At 49.2% G+C, this 18,601-nt stretch overlaps 1 protein-coding gene across 1 annotated transcript in view; it reads right to left on the reverse strand.

Moving 5' to 3' along the window:
- GOLGB1 (golgin B1) overlaps positions 1–17,779 on the reverse strand; it is a gene marked incomplete in the record, with an annotated part of 100,375 nt that extends 82,596 nt beyond the window's left edge. The window contains 4 exon segments of the mRNA XM_034763621.1: positions 12,037–12,192; positions 12,789–12,935; positions 13,601–13,697; positions 17,609–17,779. Coding sequence (XP_034619512.1) covers positions 12,037–12,192; positions 12,789–12,935; positions 13,601–13,690 — 393 coding nt within the window.
- Between the last annotated feature and the right edge of the window lie 822 nt (positions 17,780–18,601).

The following is an 18,601-nucleotide window of genomic DNA, read 5'->3' on the forward strand; positions in this document are numbered from 1 at the left end:
GGAATAAATATTGAGGAGATATATATATACACACATACAAAGAGCTTACAACTCCCATCTGTTTATGCTCTCTTTATGTGTGTCTATATATCTCCTCAATATTTATTCCACTCTGTATGCATCCGAAGAAGTGGGCTGTAGCCCACGAAAGCTTATGCTCTAATAAATTTGTTAGTCTCTAAGGTGCCACAAGTACTCCTGTTCCTTTTGAGTATCAAAAGTCAAATATATACCACATCTGCTGCTTCCACAAGGCTTGCTACCCTGTGTCAAAGAAAGCTACTGGTTGCTTTGATATAATTTGTTCTTGATAAATCCATGCTGTTACCCAGAAGATAATAAGGTGATAAGAGTCTGCAAATTGATTGCTTAATTATTTGCTCCATTATCTTTCTTGGTACTGAAGTTAAGCTGACTGGTCTGTAATTCCCCGGGGTGTTCTTATTCCCCTCTTTATAGATTGGGGGTATATCTGCCCTTTTCCAGTCCTCTGGAATATCACCCATCTTCCACAGAACTAAAAATTAATGGTAGCTTAGGTACCAATTACCAGGACTTGATCACATTTATAATGTGTAAATAAAATAAAGTCCAGACCAGTGTAGCAGGGTGGTCACCCCTCTCCAGCTCGAAAAGGGGTAAAAGCCGGCCCTTTTAGAGATGCTGAAAGCAGCCAAGAGAGGCTGATTGGGTAGGCAGCCACAGGTGTGGCCACACCCTCTTAGGGTCCAGCTGGCCCTGATAAAAGGGCTGGGAGCTAGGCAGGGGGAGTCTCACTCCAGTGGTGGAGTGGGAAAGACCTGGCTGCTGGCTAGAGAAGGGTATCTCAAACAGAATAGTGCTGGGGAAGGACAGGCAGAGCTGGGGAGCTCTGGCCAGGCGAGTCCCCAGGCTGAGGCTGGGCTAAAAGGGCCTGTGGTGGACTGAGGCTGCAGTGGTGCAACCAGGCCAGGAAACGGCAGGAGGTCCAAGCCTCCTTGCCAATGATGAGCAGCCATTTCAGACTACAGTTTGCCCCTGAGAAAAGGGGATAGATGAAGACTGGCAGTCGGTCACTGAGGCAAGGTGGGCTTCGGCGAATTGGGTTCCTCAGGGTGAGGAGAATCCCTTAGTGTGGGGGCACTGCTGCGGTGCAGTACCCCAGAGAAGGGGCACCGCGGGACGGGAGGGACATGGGGCCTGAACTAAAGGGTGGTACCTGAAGAAAGGAAGAAGCAGGCAGCAGCAAGGGAGACACTGGCCAGCAGGAGGCGGTCCGATCCTGGAAGAGATAATTCTCAGACCAACCAGCAGGAGGAGCCGCGCCAGTGAGTACTCTGCCATGCTACATATGGTGGAGAATGCAGGTATAATCAGTCACCCCGGATACAAGGGGAAGGAGAAGGACTGGGAATAATTGCCTGGAGGGAACTAGAGATAGGGACGATGGATCCTGATTACATGGGTGTTCTTTGCTGAGGGTTCCTGCGCCATTCCAGACTGGGCTCCAGGGTCAGGTCCCCGGAGGAAAGGGACAGTCTGACAGCACGAGAAGCTTGAGAGACTTGTGCATGAGGTTGAGGAGGCTCACCAGAAGCATTATGAGGTGCAGTGGGCCCTGCAGGAACAGTTGGGGTGGCTGGCAGAGGAACAATGGGCCCTGGTAAAACTCCTCAGAAGGGAATTTTGGAGGAGCCGTGGAGAAGGGTGTGGGAAGCAGAGTGCCAGGGCCAGGAGGCCTGTGGCGGAGCGCAAGACTTGCTACGCCTGCAGGCAATGTGAATATTTAAAAAGGGATTTTCCCTACTGGGATGAGGGCAGGGCATCTCACCCAGAGCAGGGAAAGGAGCAAGTCCTTAAGACAGCCCGCCTGGTGAGGAGAACCGGGGGCAATGGACATGTTGGGCCTGTGGACAAAAAGGACACCTGCAGGGGGAATGCCCAGGCAGGTGAGCCCTAGCAAGAAGGGGGGACCTGGGACAGACTCTGAGCGGCTCAAGGCAGCAAAGGGGCGGAGAGTCTGCTTTGGCTGCCATGAGCATAAGAACATAAGAAAGGCCGTACCGGGTCAGACCAAAGTTCCATCCAGCCCAGTATCCTGTCCACCGACAGGTGCCCCAGAGGGAGTGAACCTAACAGACAATGATTAAGTGATCTCTCTCCTGCCATCCATCTCCATCCTCTGACAGACAGAGGCTAGGGACACCATTCCTTACCCGTCCTGGCTAATAGCCATTAATGGACTTAACCACTATGAATTTATCCAGTTCTCTTTTAAACGCTGTTATAGTCCTAGCCTTCACAACCTTCTCAGGTAAGGAGTTCCACAAGTTGACTGTGCGCTGCATGAAGAAGAACTTCCTTGTATTTGTTTTAAACCTGCTGCCTATTAATTTCATTTGATGACCCCCTAGTTCTTGTATTATGGGAATAAGTAAATAACTTTTCCTTATCCACTTTCTCCACATCACTCATGATTTTATATACCTCTATCATATCCCCCCTTAGTCTCCTCTTTTCCAAGTTGAAGAGTCCTAGCCTCTTTAATCTCTCCTCATATGGGACCCGTTCCAAACCCTTAATCATTTTAGTTGCCCCTTTCTGAACCTTTTCTAGTGCCAGTATATCTTTTTTGAGATGAGGAGACCACATCTGTACGCAGTATTCGAGATGAGGGCGTACCATCGATTTATATAAGGGCAATAATATATTCTCAGTCTTATTCTCTATCCCCTTTTTAATGATTCCTAACATCCTGTTTGCTTTTTTGACCGCCTCTGCACACTGCGTGGACATTTTCAGAGAACAATCCACGATGACTCCAAGATCTTTTTCCTGACTTGTTGTAGCTAAATTAGCCCCCATCATATTGTATGTATAATTGGGGTTATTTTTTCCAATGTGCATTACTTTACATTTATCCACATTAAATTTCATTTGCCATTTTGTTGCCCAATCACTTAGTTTTGTGAGATCTTTTTGAAGTTCTTCACAGTCTGCTTTGGTCTTAACTATCTTTAGCAGTTTAGTATCATCTGCAAACTTTGCCACCTCACTGTTTACTCCTTTCTCCAGATCATTTATGAATAAGTTGAATAGGATCGGTCCGAGGACTGACCCTTGGGGAACACCACTAGTTACCCCTCTCCATTCTGAGAATTTACCATTAATTCCTACCCTTTGTTCCCTGTCTTTTAACCAGTTCTCAATCCATGAAAGGACCTTCCCTTTTATCCCATGGCAGCTTAATTTACATAAGAGCCTTTGGTGAGGGACCTTGTCAAAGGCTTTCTGGAAATCTAAGTACACTATGTCCACTGGATCCTCTTTGTCCACATGTTTGTTGACCCCTTCAAAGAATTCTAATAGATTAGTAAGACACGATTTCCCTTTACAGAAACCATGTTGACTATTGCTCAACAGTTTATGTTTTTCTATGAGCAGGGCCATATAAAGAGAGATCGCCCCCTCACTGGAGGGTGGCTGAGGAAGAAGGGGCTGGAGGACCAAGAAGGGTCGAAGACAAGCAGGAGGGATGCTGCGGTGATGGCGGTAGACCTGCCTAGGAGCCATCCCAGAGAGATGGATGAAAAGGAGACTGGGACAGAGTGGGCCCAGCAAGAGGCCGGGACTCAGACTGTCACAGAGCAGGCCACAACATGGACCCAGACCCTCAAGGAAGAGGTGTCGGGGGACTCTGGCCTGCGTGCGCGACTGGAGGCTGAAGAGCAGGCCTGCCGTGAAGTGGAGGCGAATGCCAAGGACATGGCCAGGGAATGGGAGGCAGCGGTAGATGAACAAGAATGTCTGCGTAAGCAGCTGGCCGAAGCCGAGAAGAGGTGAGCACGCCCGGAGGGGCATCCCTCTGGACTGGCGTTAATGTGACTTTGTTTATTAACAGGCCCAGATCGTGGCAGGTGGAACTCACCAGATCGAGGCTCCTTTGCACCTGCTCACGAGAGCTGCTTTGATGAGCCAGTTGTCGAGATATGGGAAAATCTGGACCCCTCAACATCTCAGGTAAGTGGCCACTGGCGTCATGCATTTTGTGAACACCTTGGAGCCAAAGACAGGCTAAAGGGCAGCGCTATGAACTGGGAATGGCGTCCGCCCACCATGAAGTGGAGGAAACACCTGTGACCTGGGAATATGGAAATGTGGAAATAAGCATCCCGTAAATTGATACCAGTCTCCAAGATCCAGGGAGGGGATGATGGAGGCCAGTGAAACCATGCGAAAAAAAACGGTTACTCACCTTCTCGTAACTGTTGTTCTTTGAGATGTGTTGTTCATGTCCATTCCAAGCAGGTGTGTGCATGCCACGTGCATGCCAGCCAGAAGATTTTCCCTTAGCAGCGTCCATAGAGTCGGCCTGGGCACCCCCTGGAGTGGCGCCACCATGGTGCCCTATATAGGGTCCCGCCAACCCTCCACCCCCTCAGTTCCTTCTTGCCGGCACTCCGACAGCGGGGCAGAAGGGTGGGTGGGTATTGGAATGGACATGAACAACACATCTCGAAGAACAACAGTTACAAGAAAGTGTGTAACCGTTTTTTCTTCTTCGAGTGATTGTTCATGTCCATTCCAAGCAGGTGACTCACAAGCCTGAATTTAGTTGGTGGGGTTGGAGTTTACTGCAGATTGGAGCACTGCGCGGCCGAAGGCTGCATCATCTCTAGCCTGATGCGTGATGGCGTAATGCGACGTGAAAGTATGGATTGAAGACCATGTGGCAGCTGTGCATATTTCCTGTGTTGGGACTTGAGCCAGGAATGACACGGAAGAGGCCTGTGCCCTTGTGGAGTGGGCTGTGATCGGCGGGGCAGGCACCTTAGCCTGATTGTAGCATTCACGGATGCAGGCAGTGATCCAGGAGGAGATACGCGGTGACGAGACAGGTAGCCCTTTCATCCTGTCGGCCACAGCAACAAAAAGTTGGACTGATTTCCTGAATGGCCTGGTTCTTTCGATATAAAATGCTAGGTCCTGCGAACGTCCAGGGAATGCAGCCTACTCTCCCTGCTGGAGGAATGTGGTTTGGGATAGAACACAGGGAGAAAAATGTCCTGGCCCATGTGGAATTGGGAGACCACCTTAGGAAGGAACGCCGGGTGTGGCCCAAGTTGGACCTTGTCCTTGTGAAAAACGGTGTATGGAGGCCTGGACGTCAGTGCTCTGAGACCCTCCTGGCCGAGGTGATAGCCACAAGGAATGCGACCTTATAGGAGAGACACAGTAGTGAGCACGTAGCAAGGGGCTCGAAAGGGGGCCCTGTGAGGGCAGAGAGAACCAAATTGAGGTCCCAGGCCGGGACAGGATGTCGTGTATGCATGAAGAGTCTATCCAGGCCCTTGAGGAAGTGGCTGACCAGTGGGTTAGCGAAGACTGAAACTCTGTCAGCTCCTGGGTGGAACGCAGAGATGGCAGCCAAGTGGACCCGGACCAAGGAGAGGGGAAGACCCTGCTGTTTCAGATGGAGTAGGTAGTCTAGAATGAGAGGAATCGGGGCGAGCAACGGAGCTTGACCCTGCTGTTTTGCCCAGAGGGAGAAACTTTTCCACTTGGCCGTGTATGTGGCCCTGGTGGAAGGCTTCCTGTTACCAAGGAGGACTTGCCTAACCTGTTGTGAGCACTGCATTTCCACCAGGTTCAGCCATGGAGCAGCCAGGCTGTGAGGTGGAGCAACTCCAGGTTTGGGTGCCGGAGGCGACCTTGATCCTGTGTGATCAGGTCCGGGAGCAGGGGCAACGCGAAGGGCGCCTGTACAGACATCTGCAGTAGCGACATGAACCAGTGCTCGCGCGGCCACGCCGGTGCTATCAGTATGACTCGAGCACTATCTCTGCGAATCTTGAGGAGTACCCTGTGGACCATCAGAATCAGAGGGAAGGTGTAGAGGAGGTCCCCTTCCCAAGAGAGGAGGAAGGCACCCATGAGCGATCCTGGGCTGCGCGCCATGAGGGAGCAGAACCATTGGCACTTCCTGTTGTGCTGCGAGGCGAACAGGTCTATCTGGGGATAGCCCCAGCGACAGAAGATTGAACGTACCACATCCCAGCGAAGGGACCACTCGTGACCGTTGAACAAGCAGCTGAGGGTGTCCGCCAGACCGTTTTGCACCCCTGGGAGGTAGGATGCTGTCCAGTGGATTGAATTCTGTACGCAAAAGTCCCATAACACGAGGGCTTCCCGGCACAGGGGAGAGGAGCGTGTACCCCCGTTTGTTGATATAGAACATCGCCGAGGTATTGTCCGTGAGGACCACTACACGCCTGCCTGTCAAGTGGTATTTGAAAGTCTGGCAGGCAAGGCGCACGGCCTGCAGCTCCCTGACATTGATGTGCAAGGAGAGGCCCTCCGGGGACCAGAGGCCCTGGGTCCTGAGATTCCCCAGATGCGCCCCCCCCATCCCAGATCCGAGGCGTCTGTTACCAGGGATAGGGATGGTTGGGGGCTAGCGAAGGGCACTCCCGCGCAGACCTATCACGGTTTGAGCCACCACTGGAGGGAGTCCAGCACTGCTTGGGGAAGCGTTACCACAGAGTCCAGTGCGCCTCTGGCTGGTCGGTACATGGTCGCTAGCCAGGACTGAAGAGAGTGCAGCCTGAGCCTGGCGTGATTCACCACGTAGGTGCACGCAGCCATATGCCCCAGCAACTTGAGGCAATTCCTTGATGTAGTGGTCAGGAAGCGGCAGAGACCAAGGACGATGTCAGACACAGACCGAAATCTGGACTCTGGGAGGTACGCTCTGGCTTGCATTGAGTCCAGGACTGCGTCTATGAACTCCATCCTCTGGACGGGAGACAGGGCAGATTTGGCCTCGTTTATCAGGAGGCCAAGCTCGAGGAAGGTCTGTCTGGGAAAAGCCACCTGAGCCTCCACCTGGTCTTTGGAACGGCCCTTGAGCCAATCATCCAGATATGGAAACACATGGATTTGCTTGTGCAGGAAAGCCACTACCACCGCCATGCACTCTGTGAAAACTCTCAGGGCCGTCGACAGTCCGAAGAGCAGGACTGTGAATTGGAGATGGGTGCCGCCCACCACGAACCTGAGGTAACATCTGTGTTGAGGTATTATCGCGATATGGAAAGTCGAGGGCGGCGTACCAGTCTCCTGGATCCATGGAGGGAATGACAGAGGACAGGGAGACCATGCGGAACTTGAGTTTCTTCACAAACTTGTTCAGACGCCGCAAGTCCAGAATGGGTCTGAGGCCCCTTTCGCCTTCGGTATTAGGAAATACCAGGAGTAGAACCCCCTGCCTCTGAGCTCCTGGGGAACTTCCTCCACGACCCCTATCGCGAGAAGGGACTGCACTTCCTGGATTAGAAGTTGCCCGTGAGAGGGGTCCCTGAAGTGGGACAGGGAGGGGGGCTGGTGGGGCGGGAGGCAGGAAAACTGGCTAGAATATCGCCTCTGTACTGTACGGAGCACCCAACTGTCCGATGTGATTCAGGACCAGGCACGGTAGAAGGGGGACAGACGGGACGAAAAGGTAAGGTTGGTAGGATCCAAGGTCCTGACTGGTAGGTCTAGGCCCTGACGGAGGCCGCAGTTGGCCGGAGGACTGTCCGGAGGACGGGTGTTGCCTCCTCCTGCTACTTCTACTTCGCCTGCCCAGGGCCTCCAGGCGGTTTTGGGGCTGGTACGGCCGCTGAGCTGGCTGCGGCCTGAATTGCTTGCGCTGGGTGGCTGGAGTGTGCAGGCCGAGAGAGCGCAACGTGGCCCTTGAATCCTTTAGGCTATGGAGACTTTTGTCCGTTTTCTCGGAAAACAGCATGGGCCCTTCAAAGGGAAGGTCTTGTATGGTCTGCTGGACCGCATGAGGAAGGCCGGAGACCTGAAGCCAGGACCCCTGCCGCATCACCAGTCTGGTGGCCAGCGTGCAGGAGGCTGCATCCGCCACGTCCAGGGCCGCTTGGAGGGATGCAAGCAAAATCAGCTTCCCCTCCTCCACCAGAGCGGAGAATTCTGATTGCGATTCCTGGGGAAGGAGTTCAGCAAACTTGGACAAAGCTGAGCACGTGTTATGGCCATACCAGCTAACTATAGCCTGCTGGTTGGCTGTGCGCAGCTGCAGTCCCCGCATTGAGTAGACCTTCCTACCAAAGAGATCTAGCTTCTTGGCCTCCCCCTGTTCTTTAGCGTAGACCGTTGAAACTCCTGACGTTCCCTTTGGTTGGCCGCATCCACAACCAGAGAGTCCGGGGGAGGGTGAGTATACAGGTACTCATGGCCCTTGGAAGGCACGAAGTAGCGCCTCTCCGTCTTTTTGACTAGGGTCTGCCATAGGGTGCGGGATATGTCGGTTATTGTTTTAATCAGCGGTACGGTGACCCTAGACGGGCCCGAGGGAGCCAGGATGTCCACTACAGGGTCCACATCCACCTCTAACTCCTCAGCCTGAATAGCCAGGCTCTGGGCGTCTCGTTTGAGCAGTTGTTGGAGCACCCAGTTGTCCTCCAGAGCAGGTGCCGCAGAAGTCCCTGCAGCCACTTCGTCCGGCGAGGAAGAGGAGGAAATCACTTGCAGGGGACCTTCCTCACTACCCTCAGCTCCTGCCAGGTCCTGCGGCATACGGTACTTGGGTTGCATGGCCGGTGCGGATGTAGGAGACGGCACCGCGACCAGTATCGAGGTCGATGCCGAATGGTGCCTGCGGCGTCGAGGACATGGCCCCCATCGGTGCCAGTGTCTGATGGGGCAGTGCCGGATCCTGTTGAGGAGGCGGCATGCTCCTCTTGGATGGCGGTGCTGCTGGTGGAGGCATTTGCACCAGAGCCACTGACATCGAGGAGACAGACGCAGACCTGGATCGTGGGCCTTGCACTTGGCCCTGGGCCTGATGGTAAGCCAAGGGGGTCCAGAATGGCCACCGGGAGGGTGGTTGCCATTGCTGTTGCCAAGGCTCCGGGTAAGGTCGCTGATTTCTTTGCGAAGCCGACCTCATGCTCCTTGATCTATTAGAGCGGTAGGAGTCCGCCTCGGACTCCGAGGTTTCCGAGTACGAAGACCAAGGAGGGGCAATACCCACTGTTGCTGGCGAGCAATACCACGAGTCCGGGGAACGGTGTGATCGTTCTCTCTGCGCCGGTGCCGCCGGAGCGGCGCAGGGCAGGGACTGAGGCGTCATTATAGCCAGCTTGCCCTCGATTGTGGGGAGGCCGGTACCAGGAGACTTAACAAGTCTGAAGCCGTCTCGAACACCTCCAGTGTCGATGGGAGGCGCACATCCTCGCGGAGGTCCGGGGACCTGGACCGGTCCGGATTCGACTGTACCCCCACAGGGGCAGGAGTCAACGGAACTTTGGGAGGTGGCGCCTGAGGTGTGGCTTGTCCCACCACACTTGTGGACGCCGCTGGCCTTTTAGGGTCTTGGTGGGGTGATCGGCGCCTCACCGGCCTCTTCTTTTTCGCGGGCACTGGAGACGGTGATTGGTGCCACATGGAGGCCGATTTCCTATGTCCCGATTCTCTCTTGTGCCAGGACTTAGAGTTCTTAGATGGGCCTCCTCTCTGGCTAATGGTGCCGGAGCGCTGCGCACCAAGGTTGAGGCGCTGGGCGCCGGGTCGGCAGGCTTGGGGTCAGAGTGTGGCCGTAAGGCCGCCTCCATCAGGAGCACTCTAAGTCTTTGCTCTCTGTCCTTGAGAGTCCTGGGACGGAACCCCTTGCAGATGTGGCACTGCTCTCTCTGAGGCACCTCAAGCAGGAAGAGTGTGGGTCACTCTTCGGCATAAACTTCCCGCAGTCCGCACAGAGTTTAAACGCTGGGGACCCGGGCATGCCCCAGAAAGGGGCAAGGGTTACGTTGGGGGGGGGGGACCCCCAAACTACTACTAACTTACAACTAACTAACTCTAAAACTATGAGAAAAAAAGAACTATATACACAAACAGAGACACTGCTAGGCTTGCTGCGAGAGTGAGCAAAGTTCCAGCTAGCCGTCACAGACGGTAAGAAGGAACTGAGGGAGTGGAGGGTCGGCGGGCCCCTACATAGGGCGCCATGGTGGCGCCACTGCACGGAGCGCCTGGGCCAACCTTACAGACGCTGCTAAGGGAAAAATCTTCTGGCTGGCGTGCACGCGGCACGCACACACCTGCTTGGAATGGACATGAACAAGCACTCAAAGAACAACTTCAACTTCTTGAGAGACTTGTTGAGGCAACACAGGTCCAGGATGAGTCTGAGGCCTCCTTTTGCTTTTGGGATTAGGAAGTACCAGGAGTAGAACCCCTTCCCTTTCATGTCCCGAGGGACCTCTATGACGGTGCTTCCCATAAGGCTTTATGGAAATATGCTTATGAATATATATATATATATAACATAACTGGAATATGTTTTATGCTACATATGCCATGTAATATATCTATATAAAGGTTATGATCTACTGAATATATTCATCCTATCTGTATGCATGTGTCATTGTTGTATTCGAAGTTATGAATATTGGCGGTATACTTGTTTGATTTTAAATAATCTTAGTAAGGCATTTGGTCAGCTTGTTTAGAAAGGAATTTGCAAGTTAAGTGCCCAATCAAGAAGCACTTAACGCACAATGGATCTTGGAAGGCTCCAATCCACATAAGAAGTCTTCCTGGAGACATTCAAGATAGCATGTGGGCGATGGCTGCTGCCTGTAAAAACTGAGTCATGCATGGACATGTGACTTGCCCATGTGACTCCAAAACTCCATTTTGTAGCTGGATTCTACACAGGGGGAGGAAGAGGTGTCCACCCACAAGAGAGTCTATTTACACCCCTGGGAGACCCCTCCATTTTGTCTTCAGCTGGCTAACGAGAGAGCCTCTCCACTCCCAAGGATACCTGAAAGAAACTGGAACAAAGGACAGTAACTACAGGGGATATGAGTGATTGCTGGACCAAGACTAGAAGGATACTAGTCTGTAAAAGGAAGCTTACTGGAATTCCTCCAAGGGTGAGGTTTATATCTGTATTCAGTTTTCTTACTGTATTAGACATAGACTTGCGTTTTCTATTTTATTTTGTTTGGTAATTCACTTTGTTCTGTCTGTTACTACTTAGAACCACTTAAATCCTACTTTCCGTATTTAATAAAATCACTTTTTACTTATTAATTAACCCAGAGTATGTAGTAATACTTGGGGGGGGCAAACAGCTGTGCATATCAGTGTTCTAGAGGGTGAACAATTTATGAGTTTACCCTGTATAAGCTTTATACAGGATAAAATGAATTTATTTGGGGTTTAGACCCCATTGGGAGTTGGGCATCTGAGTGTTAAACAGGAACACTTCTTAAGCTGCTTTCAGTTTAAGCCTACCGCTGTTAGGGGACATGGTTCCCTATGCTTCCACCCATGAAACTATGATGCTTATATGTCGAATTTCCCACAATGAGATATGAAAAAACACATCAGCCTTTGTGGAGTTTCTACCTAACTCATCAGCTAGGGGTTGGCTAATTTATCTCTATTTTTTTTATCCAGTCTAATGTAACTGTGGTTATTCTTGTACACGTCTATAATCCTTTATTAATCTTAAACATTTGGCCTCAATCTTGTGGCAACAAGTTCCATAAGTTAACTATGAGCTAGTAAAAAAAACACTTTTAATCAGTTTAAATGTATTGCCTTTCAATTGCATTGATGTCCCCTTGCTCTTACATCTCTGTCAACACTGCCTCCTCTGTTCCTATTTGATGGAAACCTATAGCTCAGATGAAAGATACAAAGTTTTTTGGCCTAAAGAACAGGTTATTCGTGTAGAAATAGCAATAGGGCTCAGATAAGGCATGCAAAAGGAAGCAGGCAGGTAAGTGGCTTGCAGAGATCACAGCTAACAACTCTGAGGGCATCCACACCATGAGGAAGCAGGCCTCCCACAGAGTACCCATATTCCTGTTGGAGTATTTCTAATAGCAGGCAGTATGCCTCTAGGGGCAGGATATTCAGAGAGAAAAAAGGCCATTTAAAAAAAGGATCATGAATAGCAGGAGACATCAGGAACTTAATTAGCACCCAGATTCTCAGTACATGCTAGAGCTTTTCCTAAAGCCATATCTTTCCCACCTTCCTGTGATGTAGCTGCTCTTCTGGCAGGCTCTTTGCAGGCAACACTGACCCCTGCTCTGTCAGCTCCTCAATGCGTTTATTCAGAGCTGCCAGCTTGGCTTTAGCCTGCAGCTTCAGCTTCTTCAACTTAGCATCTGCAGCCTCCCTCTCTTCCTGTGGAAGAAAAGATACAAAGACTGTACTCAAGGTTCCATAGCACCATCCACAAGGAAATTAATTCGCCCTGAAGCCGCCAGCTTGCAGTGTTAGGGAATGTCAAACAGACATTCACCCATGAAAGCTTATGCTCCAATACATCTGTTAATCTATAAGGTGCCACGGGACTTTTTGTTGCTTTAAACAGACTTAAGTGTCTCCACATGAGAAGAGAGACCCCAAAGAAGCCAGAGACTACACTCCACAGAAAACAGTAATAGCAGCATCTCAGGGTATGTCTACATTGCAATTTAACACCTGTTTGGCCTGTGCCAGCTGACTCCAGCTCACGGGGCTCAGGCTAAGGGGCTGGTTAATTGCGGTATAGACATTTGGGCTTCCAGTGAAGCCTGGGCTCTAGGACCCTGCAACGTGGGAGTGTCCCATAGCCCTGGATCCAGCCAGAGCCCAAACATCCACACTTCAATTAACTAGCCCCTCAGCCCAAGCCCTGTGAGTCCAAGTCAGCTGGTATGGGCCAGACCCGGATGTCAAATTTCAGTGTAGACATACCTTCAGCCTTACTCCCAGACCCCTGGTGGAAGGAATAGTACCTTGAGTTCAACTTCTTTCTGCTGGAGCTGGGCATCCTTCTCTCGGACCAGATCCTTCAGCTGGACAGCCAGCTGCTCTGTGTGGGCCAGACGCTCCAGTATATCCTTGGGCATCTCCTCCCTGCTCTCCATTCCTGGCTCTGACACCTGGAGAAGGTCAAACAGACACTCTGAAAAAGTAACTCACTAAAACTAATTCCAAGACAACAGCATAGTGCCCAGAGAGAGACCTGCAACTCTGTTTCTGTGTTACAGCCTAGCCTAAATGCAGCTCCTCACAAACTTTCCATTTAGTCTAATGAACTAGATCTGACCAGCTGAAATCACGAGGAAAGTTCCAGATACTCTCAAAGAATATTAAAAGGAGCATCTCTGCTGTTACAGGACATCAGCAAACTTGAAAGACTTTACACAGCAGAGATACCAATGCTCCCTATGCCATCCACTGCTCCTACAGCCAGAGTGCAACATGAGAGTAGGTCCCCATGTGATTCAGTAGTCTTCTTCCTCTTATGGAGAATGATCAGCTCTCCAAAACCCTCCCAGAAACCCCCTAGCTCACTTCAACTCTAGCTCCTTTCCAAGCTCTCAAGTTGATCTCTCAAGCTGAAGAGATCATATGGTTCTGCACTGCAGCAGCACAGAAGATGCCATAAATGCAGAGGGAGTGGCAGAGGTGGGGGCCACAAGTTTGGTGAGGTGCAAGGTGACAGGAATCAGGCGACAGTTATTCACAACACTAGTGCCTCGGACACCCTGAACCAGCTCTGAGCAGCAACAGTGATAGTTCTGGCATGAGAGAGTGTACTCACAGTGGTAGAGGACTCAACTTGTGCATCACTTCCATCCCCGGACAGCTCCTGCAGAACAGTGTTTGCTAACCCTGATAAGCGGCTCAGCATCTCAGGCCTGCAGCAAAACAGCAGCATAAAAAGAAAGACAACAACTTTAGGTAAGAGGCAAAAGAGCGAGGGAAAGCAAGTGCATCTCCCTGCTGATCTTTAGTACCATGCAACAAGAAACATTTCTTCCCTACTGATAAAGCAGAAGCCAAAGTAAAACCCAAGAAGTAAATAACTTATGCTGTGGCTAAGAGGGGTAATTCAGACCCTGGCTGTATAAGCAGGGGAATACAGAGTAGAAGTAGGGAGGTATTCTTTCCAATGTATAAGTGAGACAAAAAATGACCTACAAGAATGATGCAATATCTGAAAAACCTGACTGACAGGAGAGACTAAATAAGTGCAGGGTATGTCCATACTACAAGTGCTTCAGCTGCAGCACTGCCAGAAGCTGGCTACAGTGATCCAGGCATTCATGACCTCCAGGAATGAAGCCATATACCCTGAATATACTTCCACCTAGCACTAATATAGCAGCATACGCATTTAGTGACTGAAGTTGTTGAGAACACATTACCTCAGTGCTCTGATCTTTACACTGACACCTCCCATAGGAACTGATTAGTACCCCTATTCTCAGTGTGGGAAAATGACACTGCTGCATCATTCCTGTAGCCTATATAATATGCAGACCTTGCAACCATCTGCCTTTGAATAGGAAAAAATGTCATGTGCATCATACTTTGGTCACAGGACACATTAGACCAGTGCGCTTCACTATTTTTGAAGTGGGGGCCACTTTGCCAAAAAACCTTCAATGTGAGAGCCACATGGGGTGTGGCTGAAGGTTCGGAGCATGAGAGGCGGCCCAGGGTAGGGCAGAGGGTGGAGTGCGGGGGTGAGGGCTCTAGGGTGGAGCTGTGAATGACGGGTTTAGGGTGCGGGGGGAGGGGCTCAGGTCTGGGGCAGAGGGTTGGGATGCGGGAGGGGCATGAAGATTCTGGTTGGGAGTGCAGGCTCTGGGGTGGGGCCAGGGATGAGGAGTTCGGGGCACAGGCAGGCTGCCCCAGGGCTGAGGCCAGAGGACTCCCCACAGCCTTCTCCCCTCCGGGAGAAGGGGTCCTCTCTCCCCCCTGCCAGTAGGCAGCACGGAGTAACACCATTTTGGAGGCTTGCACTGAAGCTGTTCCTGTCCCCAGAGTTCCATCTGCCTATTGATTGGCCTACACACTGAGTAAGACAGAACCTAAAACCTTTGCTTGGTATTCATTCAAGCAGTTAACTATGGGCCATGATCCTCCTGCAAGAGGAAGGGAAGAAGGGGGAGACTGAGGGTACTGGTAAACAGCATTATTCTACAGACCCTTTAAAGTTCTGAATGCTGCTAAAGGCAACTTCTTAAAGTAGAACTCAATACTCGGGACACAGTGCAGTTTGGAACAAGGTGCCAGAAAGCTTTCAGAAAGAATATTTGCATTAGTGCCTTCAAGTCAACTGCTGCTCTCTGTCTTATTGTTTCTCCCCTCAAATAGGATGGGTGCTTGTGGGAAAATCAAAATTAGATTGTTTGGATCCATGCAGCCATGTCTCAGTGAAAATACCTTTCAATAAGCTGTTTTCTTTTCCCTCTTCTTACCTAGTCATCCTTCTGCTATCATGATATTCCATCATGCTTTCTGGATCTGTCTTCCAAATTCTAGTGCTCTTAAGTTGAAGAGCAAAAGAAAGTCACTACTAAAGCTGAGAACCAGTGCACATGTGAACAAACTGGGGGGAGGGATAGCTCAGTGGTTTGAGCATTGGCCCGCTAATCCCAGGGTTGTGAGTTCAATCCTTGAGGGGGCCACTTAGGGATCTGGGGCAAAAATCAGTATTTGGTCCTGCTAGTGAAGGCAGGGGGCTGGACTCGATGACCTTTCAGGGTCCCTTCCAGTTCTATGAGATAGGCATATCTCCATATATAATCAGTATGGATAAGGTTGATAACTGCTTCATTAGGCATCCATGGTGGCATCTACTGTAACAGGAGAAACATTATGGTAGGGCACATATTTGGGTGCTACAAGCACAAAGACCTGGGACTGAACTCAGGTCTTGGCAAGTCTTTCGAGTTCACTTTTAAAATATATTTAAATTCTTCCTGAAATCTTATTACTTCTGTGACACCTACAAGTGAGTCATTAATATTCACAATGGTCACTTACTCTGGATCTTTTTCAGTAATAAAAAAAATGTACCTAGATGTCCCAACAAAGATCAGGGCCCCGTGGCACTAGGCGCGATGCAAATGCATAGCAAAAGACAATAATTGACCCCAAATAGCTTTCAATTTAAAAAGGCAAGGTAGACAAATGGTGGAACAAAGGAAGTATCTGTTATTCCCATGTTACATATGAAGAAATGAGACACAGGGATTAAGTGCCTTGCCCAAATTCACATAGGGAGTCCGCAGCAGAGCCAGGAACTGAACTTAGATTTCCAGAACCTCAGTCTACTGCCTTAACCAGTATGAATGAATGAATATTTAACTAAAACTAACAATATGTGCCTAAATTAAGATTATGTCTACACTTAAAATGCTGCGCTGCACCACTGTAGCACTTCAGTGTAGACACTCACAATAGCGATCGGAAGGGTTCTCCACCTCCCCAAAAGACAGTAGCTAGGACGACAGAAGAATTCTTCTATTAACCTAACACTGTCTACACTTGGGGTTATGTCAGCATAGCTATGTCTCTTATTGGTCTGGATTTCATACCCCTAAGAGCAGAGCTCTGTTGATGTATGTTTTCAGCACAGACCAGCCCTGAATCACAGTATGATTATGTTGGTATAATTCCCATCCTTCTCCTCCCACTGGTAGTCTCCCTTACTTGCGTTATCCCAGTTTACATTTAGACTATCAGCATTTTGGGGCACGGGCAGTCTCTCCCTAGGTTTACCGTAAAGTGCTCAGCAGACTTCTGGGTACTTTATTACAATGAACAACATTAATTTGAGAGATTCTTGTGGATGATGAGGTATTTCTTGTTGTTTAAGCTGATCATCTTCCAGAATGGCAGATTTTAGAGTTCTCTGCTGCACTCTGTGGCAGAGTGCACATATAAGAGAAGCATTCCTTTGAGATCATTCGCCAAGTTCTCCATTGGTATAAGCAAGTCAATGTCAACATTTATGTCAACCATTAATTTAAATCCATACCTTCAAAGTAGATAACCGTGCCACAGAAACAGATGGCCACTACAAAAAAGAAACATTCCTATCACCTAAAGTCTTCTGTTAATGTAGGGGTGAAGGAAAGGAGCAATTCACATAGTTTCTTATTACTGTCATATTATTACTGTTTCAAACGGTCTGATAATGCAGTTCTGGAAACACCTACTGAGTAAAGTGACCATATTTTCAAAAGAATAAAAGGGACACTTATGGTGACATTTTTAGGGGGTTAAAATATACAAAAGACAAAGTACATTAAAAAAAAAAAAATCTTATGGTGTCACTACTGCCAGCTTCTTACTCAGCAATAAAGGCATATGTCTTGGACTGGAGGATTTTAACATGTGGTAAAATTTTCAAAAGTGCTTAAGTAACTTAAGACCAAACATTTTTCTTCATTCCAAACACTGTTCAAACTGAACACTTCTTTCACTGGACTGTTTTAAAACTCCTTTCACTGGACCTAAAAATCTCTCTCTTGTAGTTAATACGTTTGTTTTTGCTTTATCACAAACCAGTGTGTGGGAGTCATAACTTGGGACAAAAAGCTGTTGTATATGCCCTCGCCACATTGAGGGAGGAGGCAAATTTCATGAGCTTACACTGTACATATCTCTGTGCAGTGCAAGACTGTATAATTGTGGGTTTATACCCCAGAAGGGGATGTGCTCTTGAGCAGCTGGGCAATTCCTTAGCTCTAGCCTCCCCATGCAGAGCTGATCACAGCAGCCTGTAAGTACAGCAGCTGGATGTGTCCCCTACCTGTGTGAATGCTGGTGAAAGAGCAAACTTGGAGAACTTGGCAACGTAGCACAGCAACTTGGCAACTTAGCACAGGGTGAGAGGGACCCCAGGCTGGTGGGTCAGGGGGGCTCAGTGGTACCACAGTTCCAGGTGACACCCCAGGGGGAACCCGTAACAGGTAACATTGTCAATAGTACTGCAAAAAAGGCATAAGTGTTCAATATATATTTCTGCTTGGTACTTGGGGGAAAATATGTAATCATATATGATGCAGAAACACTTTCTATTCCAATAACAACTTGGGAAGATGTTAAACAGCAGCTACTAAAGCTAGACATTTTTAGATCTGCAGGTCCAGATAATTAGCATCGAAGAATTTTTAAAAAGCTGGCCACGGTGTTACATTTTCAATAACACTTGGAACCCTGGGGAAGTTTCAGAAGACTGGAAGAAAACTAGAGATGCTCCAATAGTTAAAGAGGGTAAACAGGATGACCTGGGTGATTGATTATATGTCTGTAAACCAGACATCAATCCCCGACAAAATAATGGAACAGCTAATACAAGACTCGATTACGAAAGAATTAAAGGAGGGTTATATAATTAATGCCAATCATCACAGGTTTATGAAAAATAGATGCTGTCAAACTTGAGTTTTTTTCTATGAGATTACAAGTTTGGCTGATAAAAGGTAACGTGTTGATATAACATACTTAGACTTCAGTAAGACTCTGACATGGTATTGCACGATATTTCTATGAAGAAACTAAAACCATACAAAATTAACATGGCTTATATTATATGTATTACAGACTGGCTGACATATCTCCAAATGTAATTGTAAATGGGGAATCATCAATGAGTGAGTGTGTTTCTACTGGGGTCCTGCAAGGATCGATTCTTGGCCCTACACCAGAGCTGTAACCAGGGCAGGGCGAGCAGGACAGTCGTCCAAAACGCAAAGGCTTGGAGGTGGGAAAATGACGAAAAAACAGTAGGGGGCGAAATATG

The sequence above is a fragment of the Trachemys scripta genome, chromosome 1, assembly GCF_013100865.1.
Source record: "Trachemys scripta elegans isolate TJP31775 chromosome 1, CAS_Tse_1.0, whole genome shotgun sequence".
Taxonomy (NCBI): Eukaryota; Metazoa; Chordata; order Testudines; family Emydidae; genus Trachemys; species Trachemys scripta.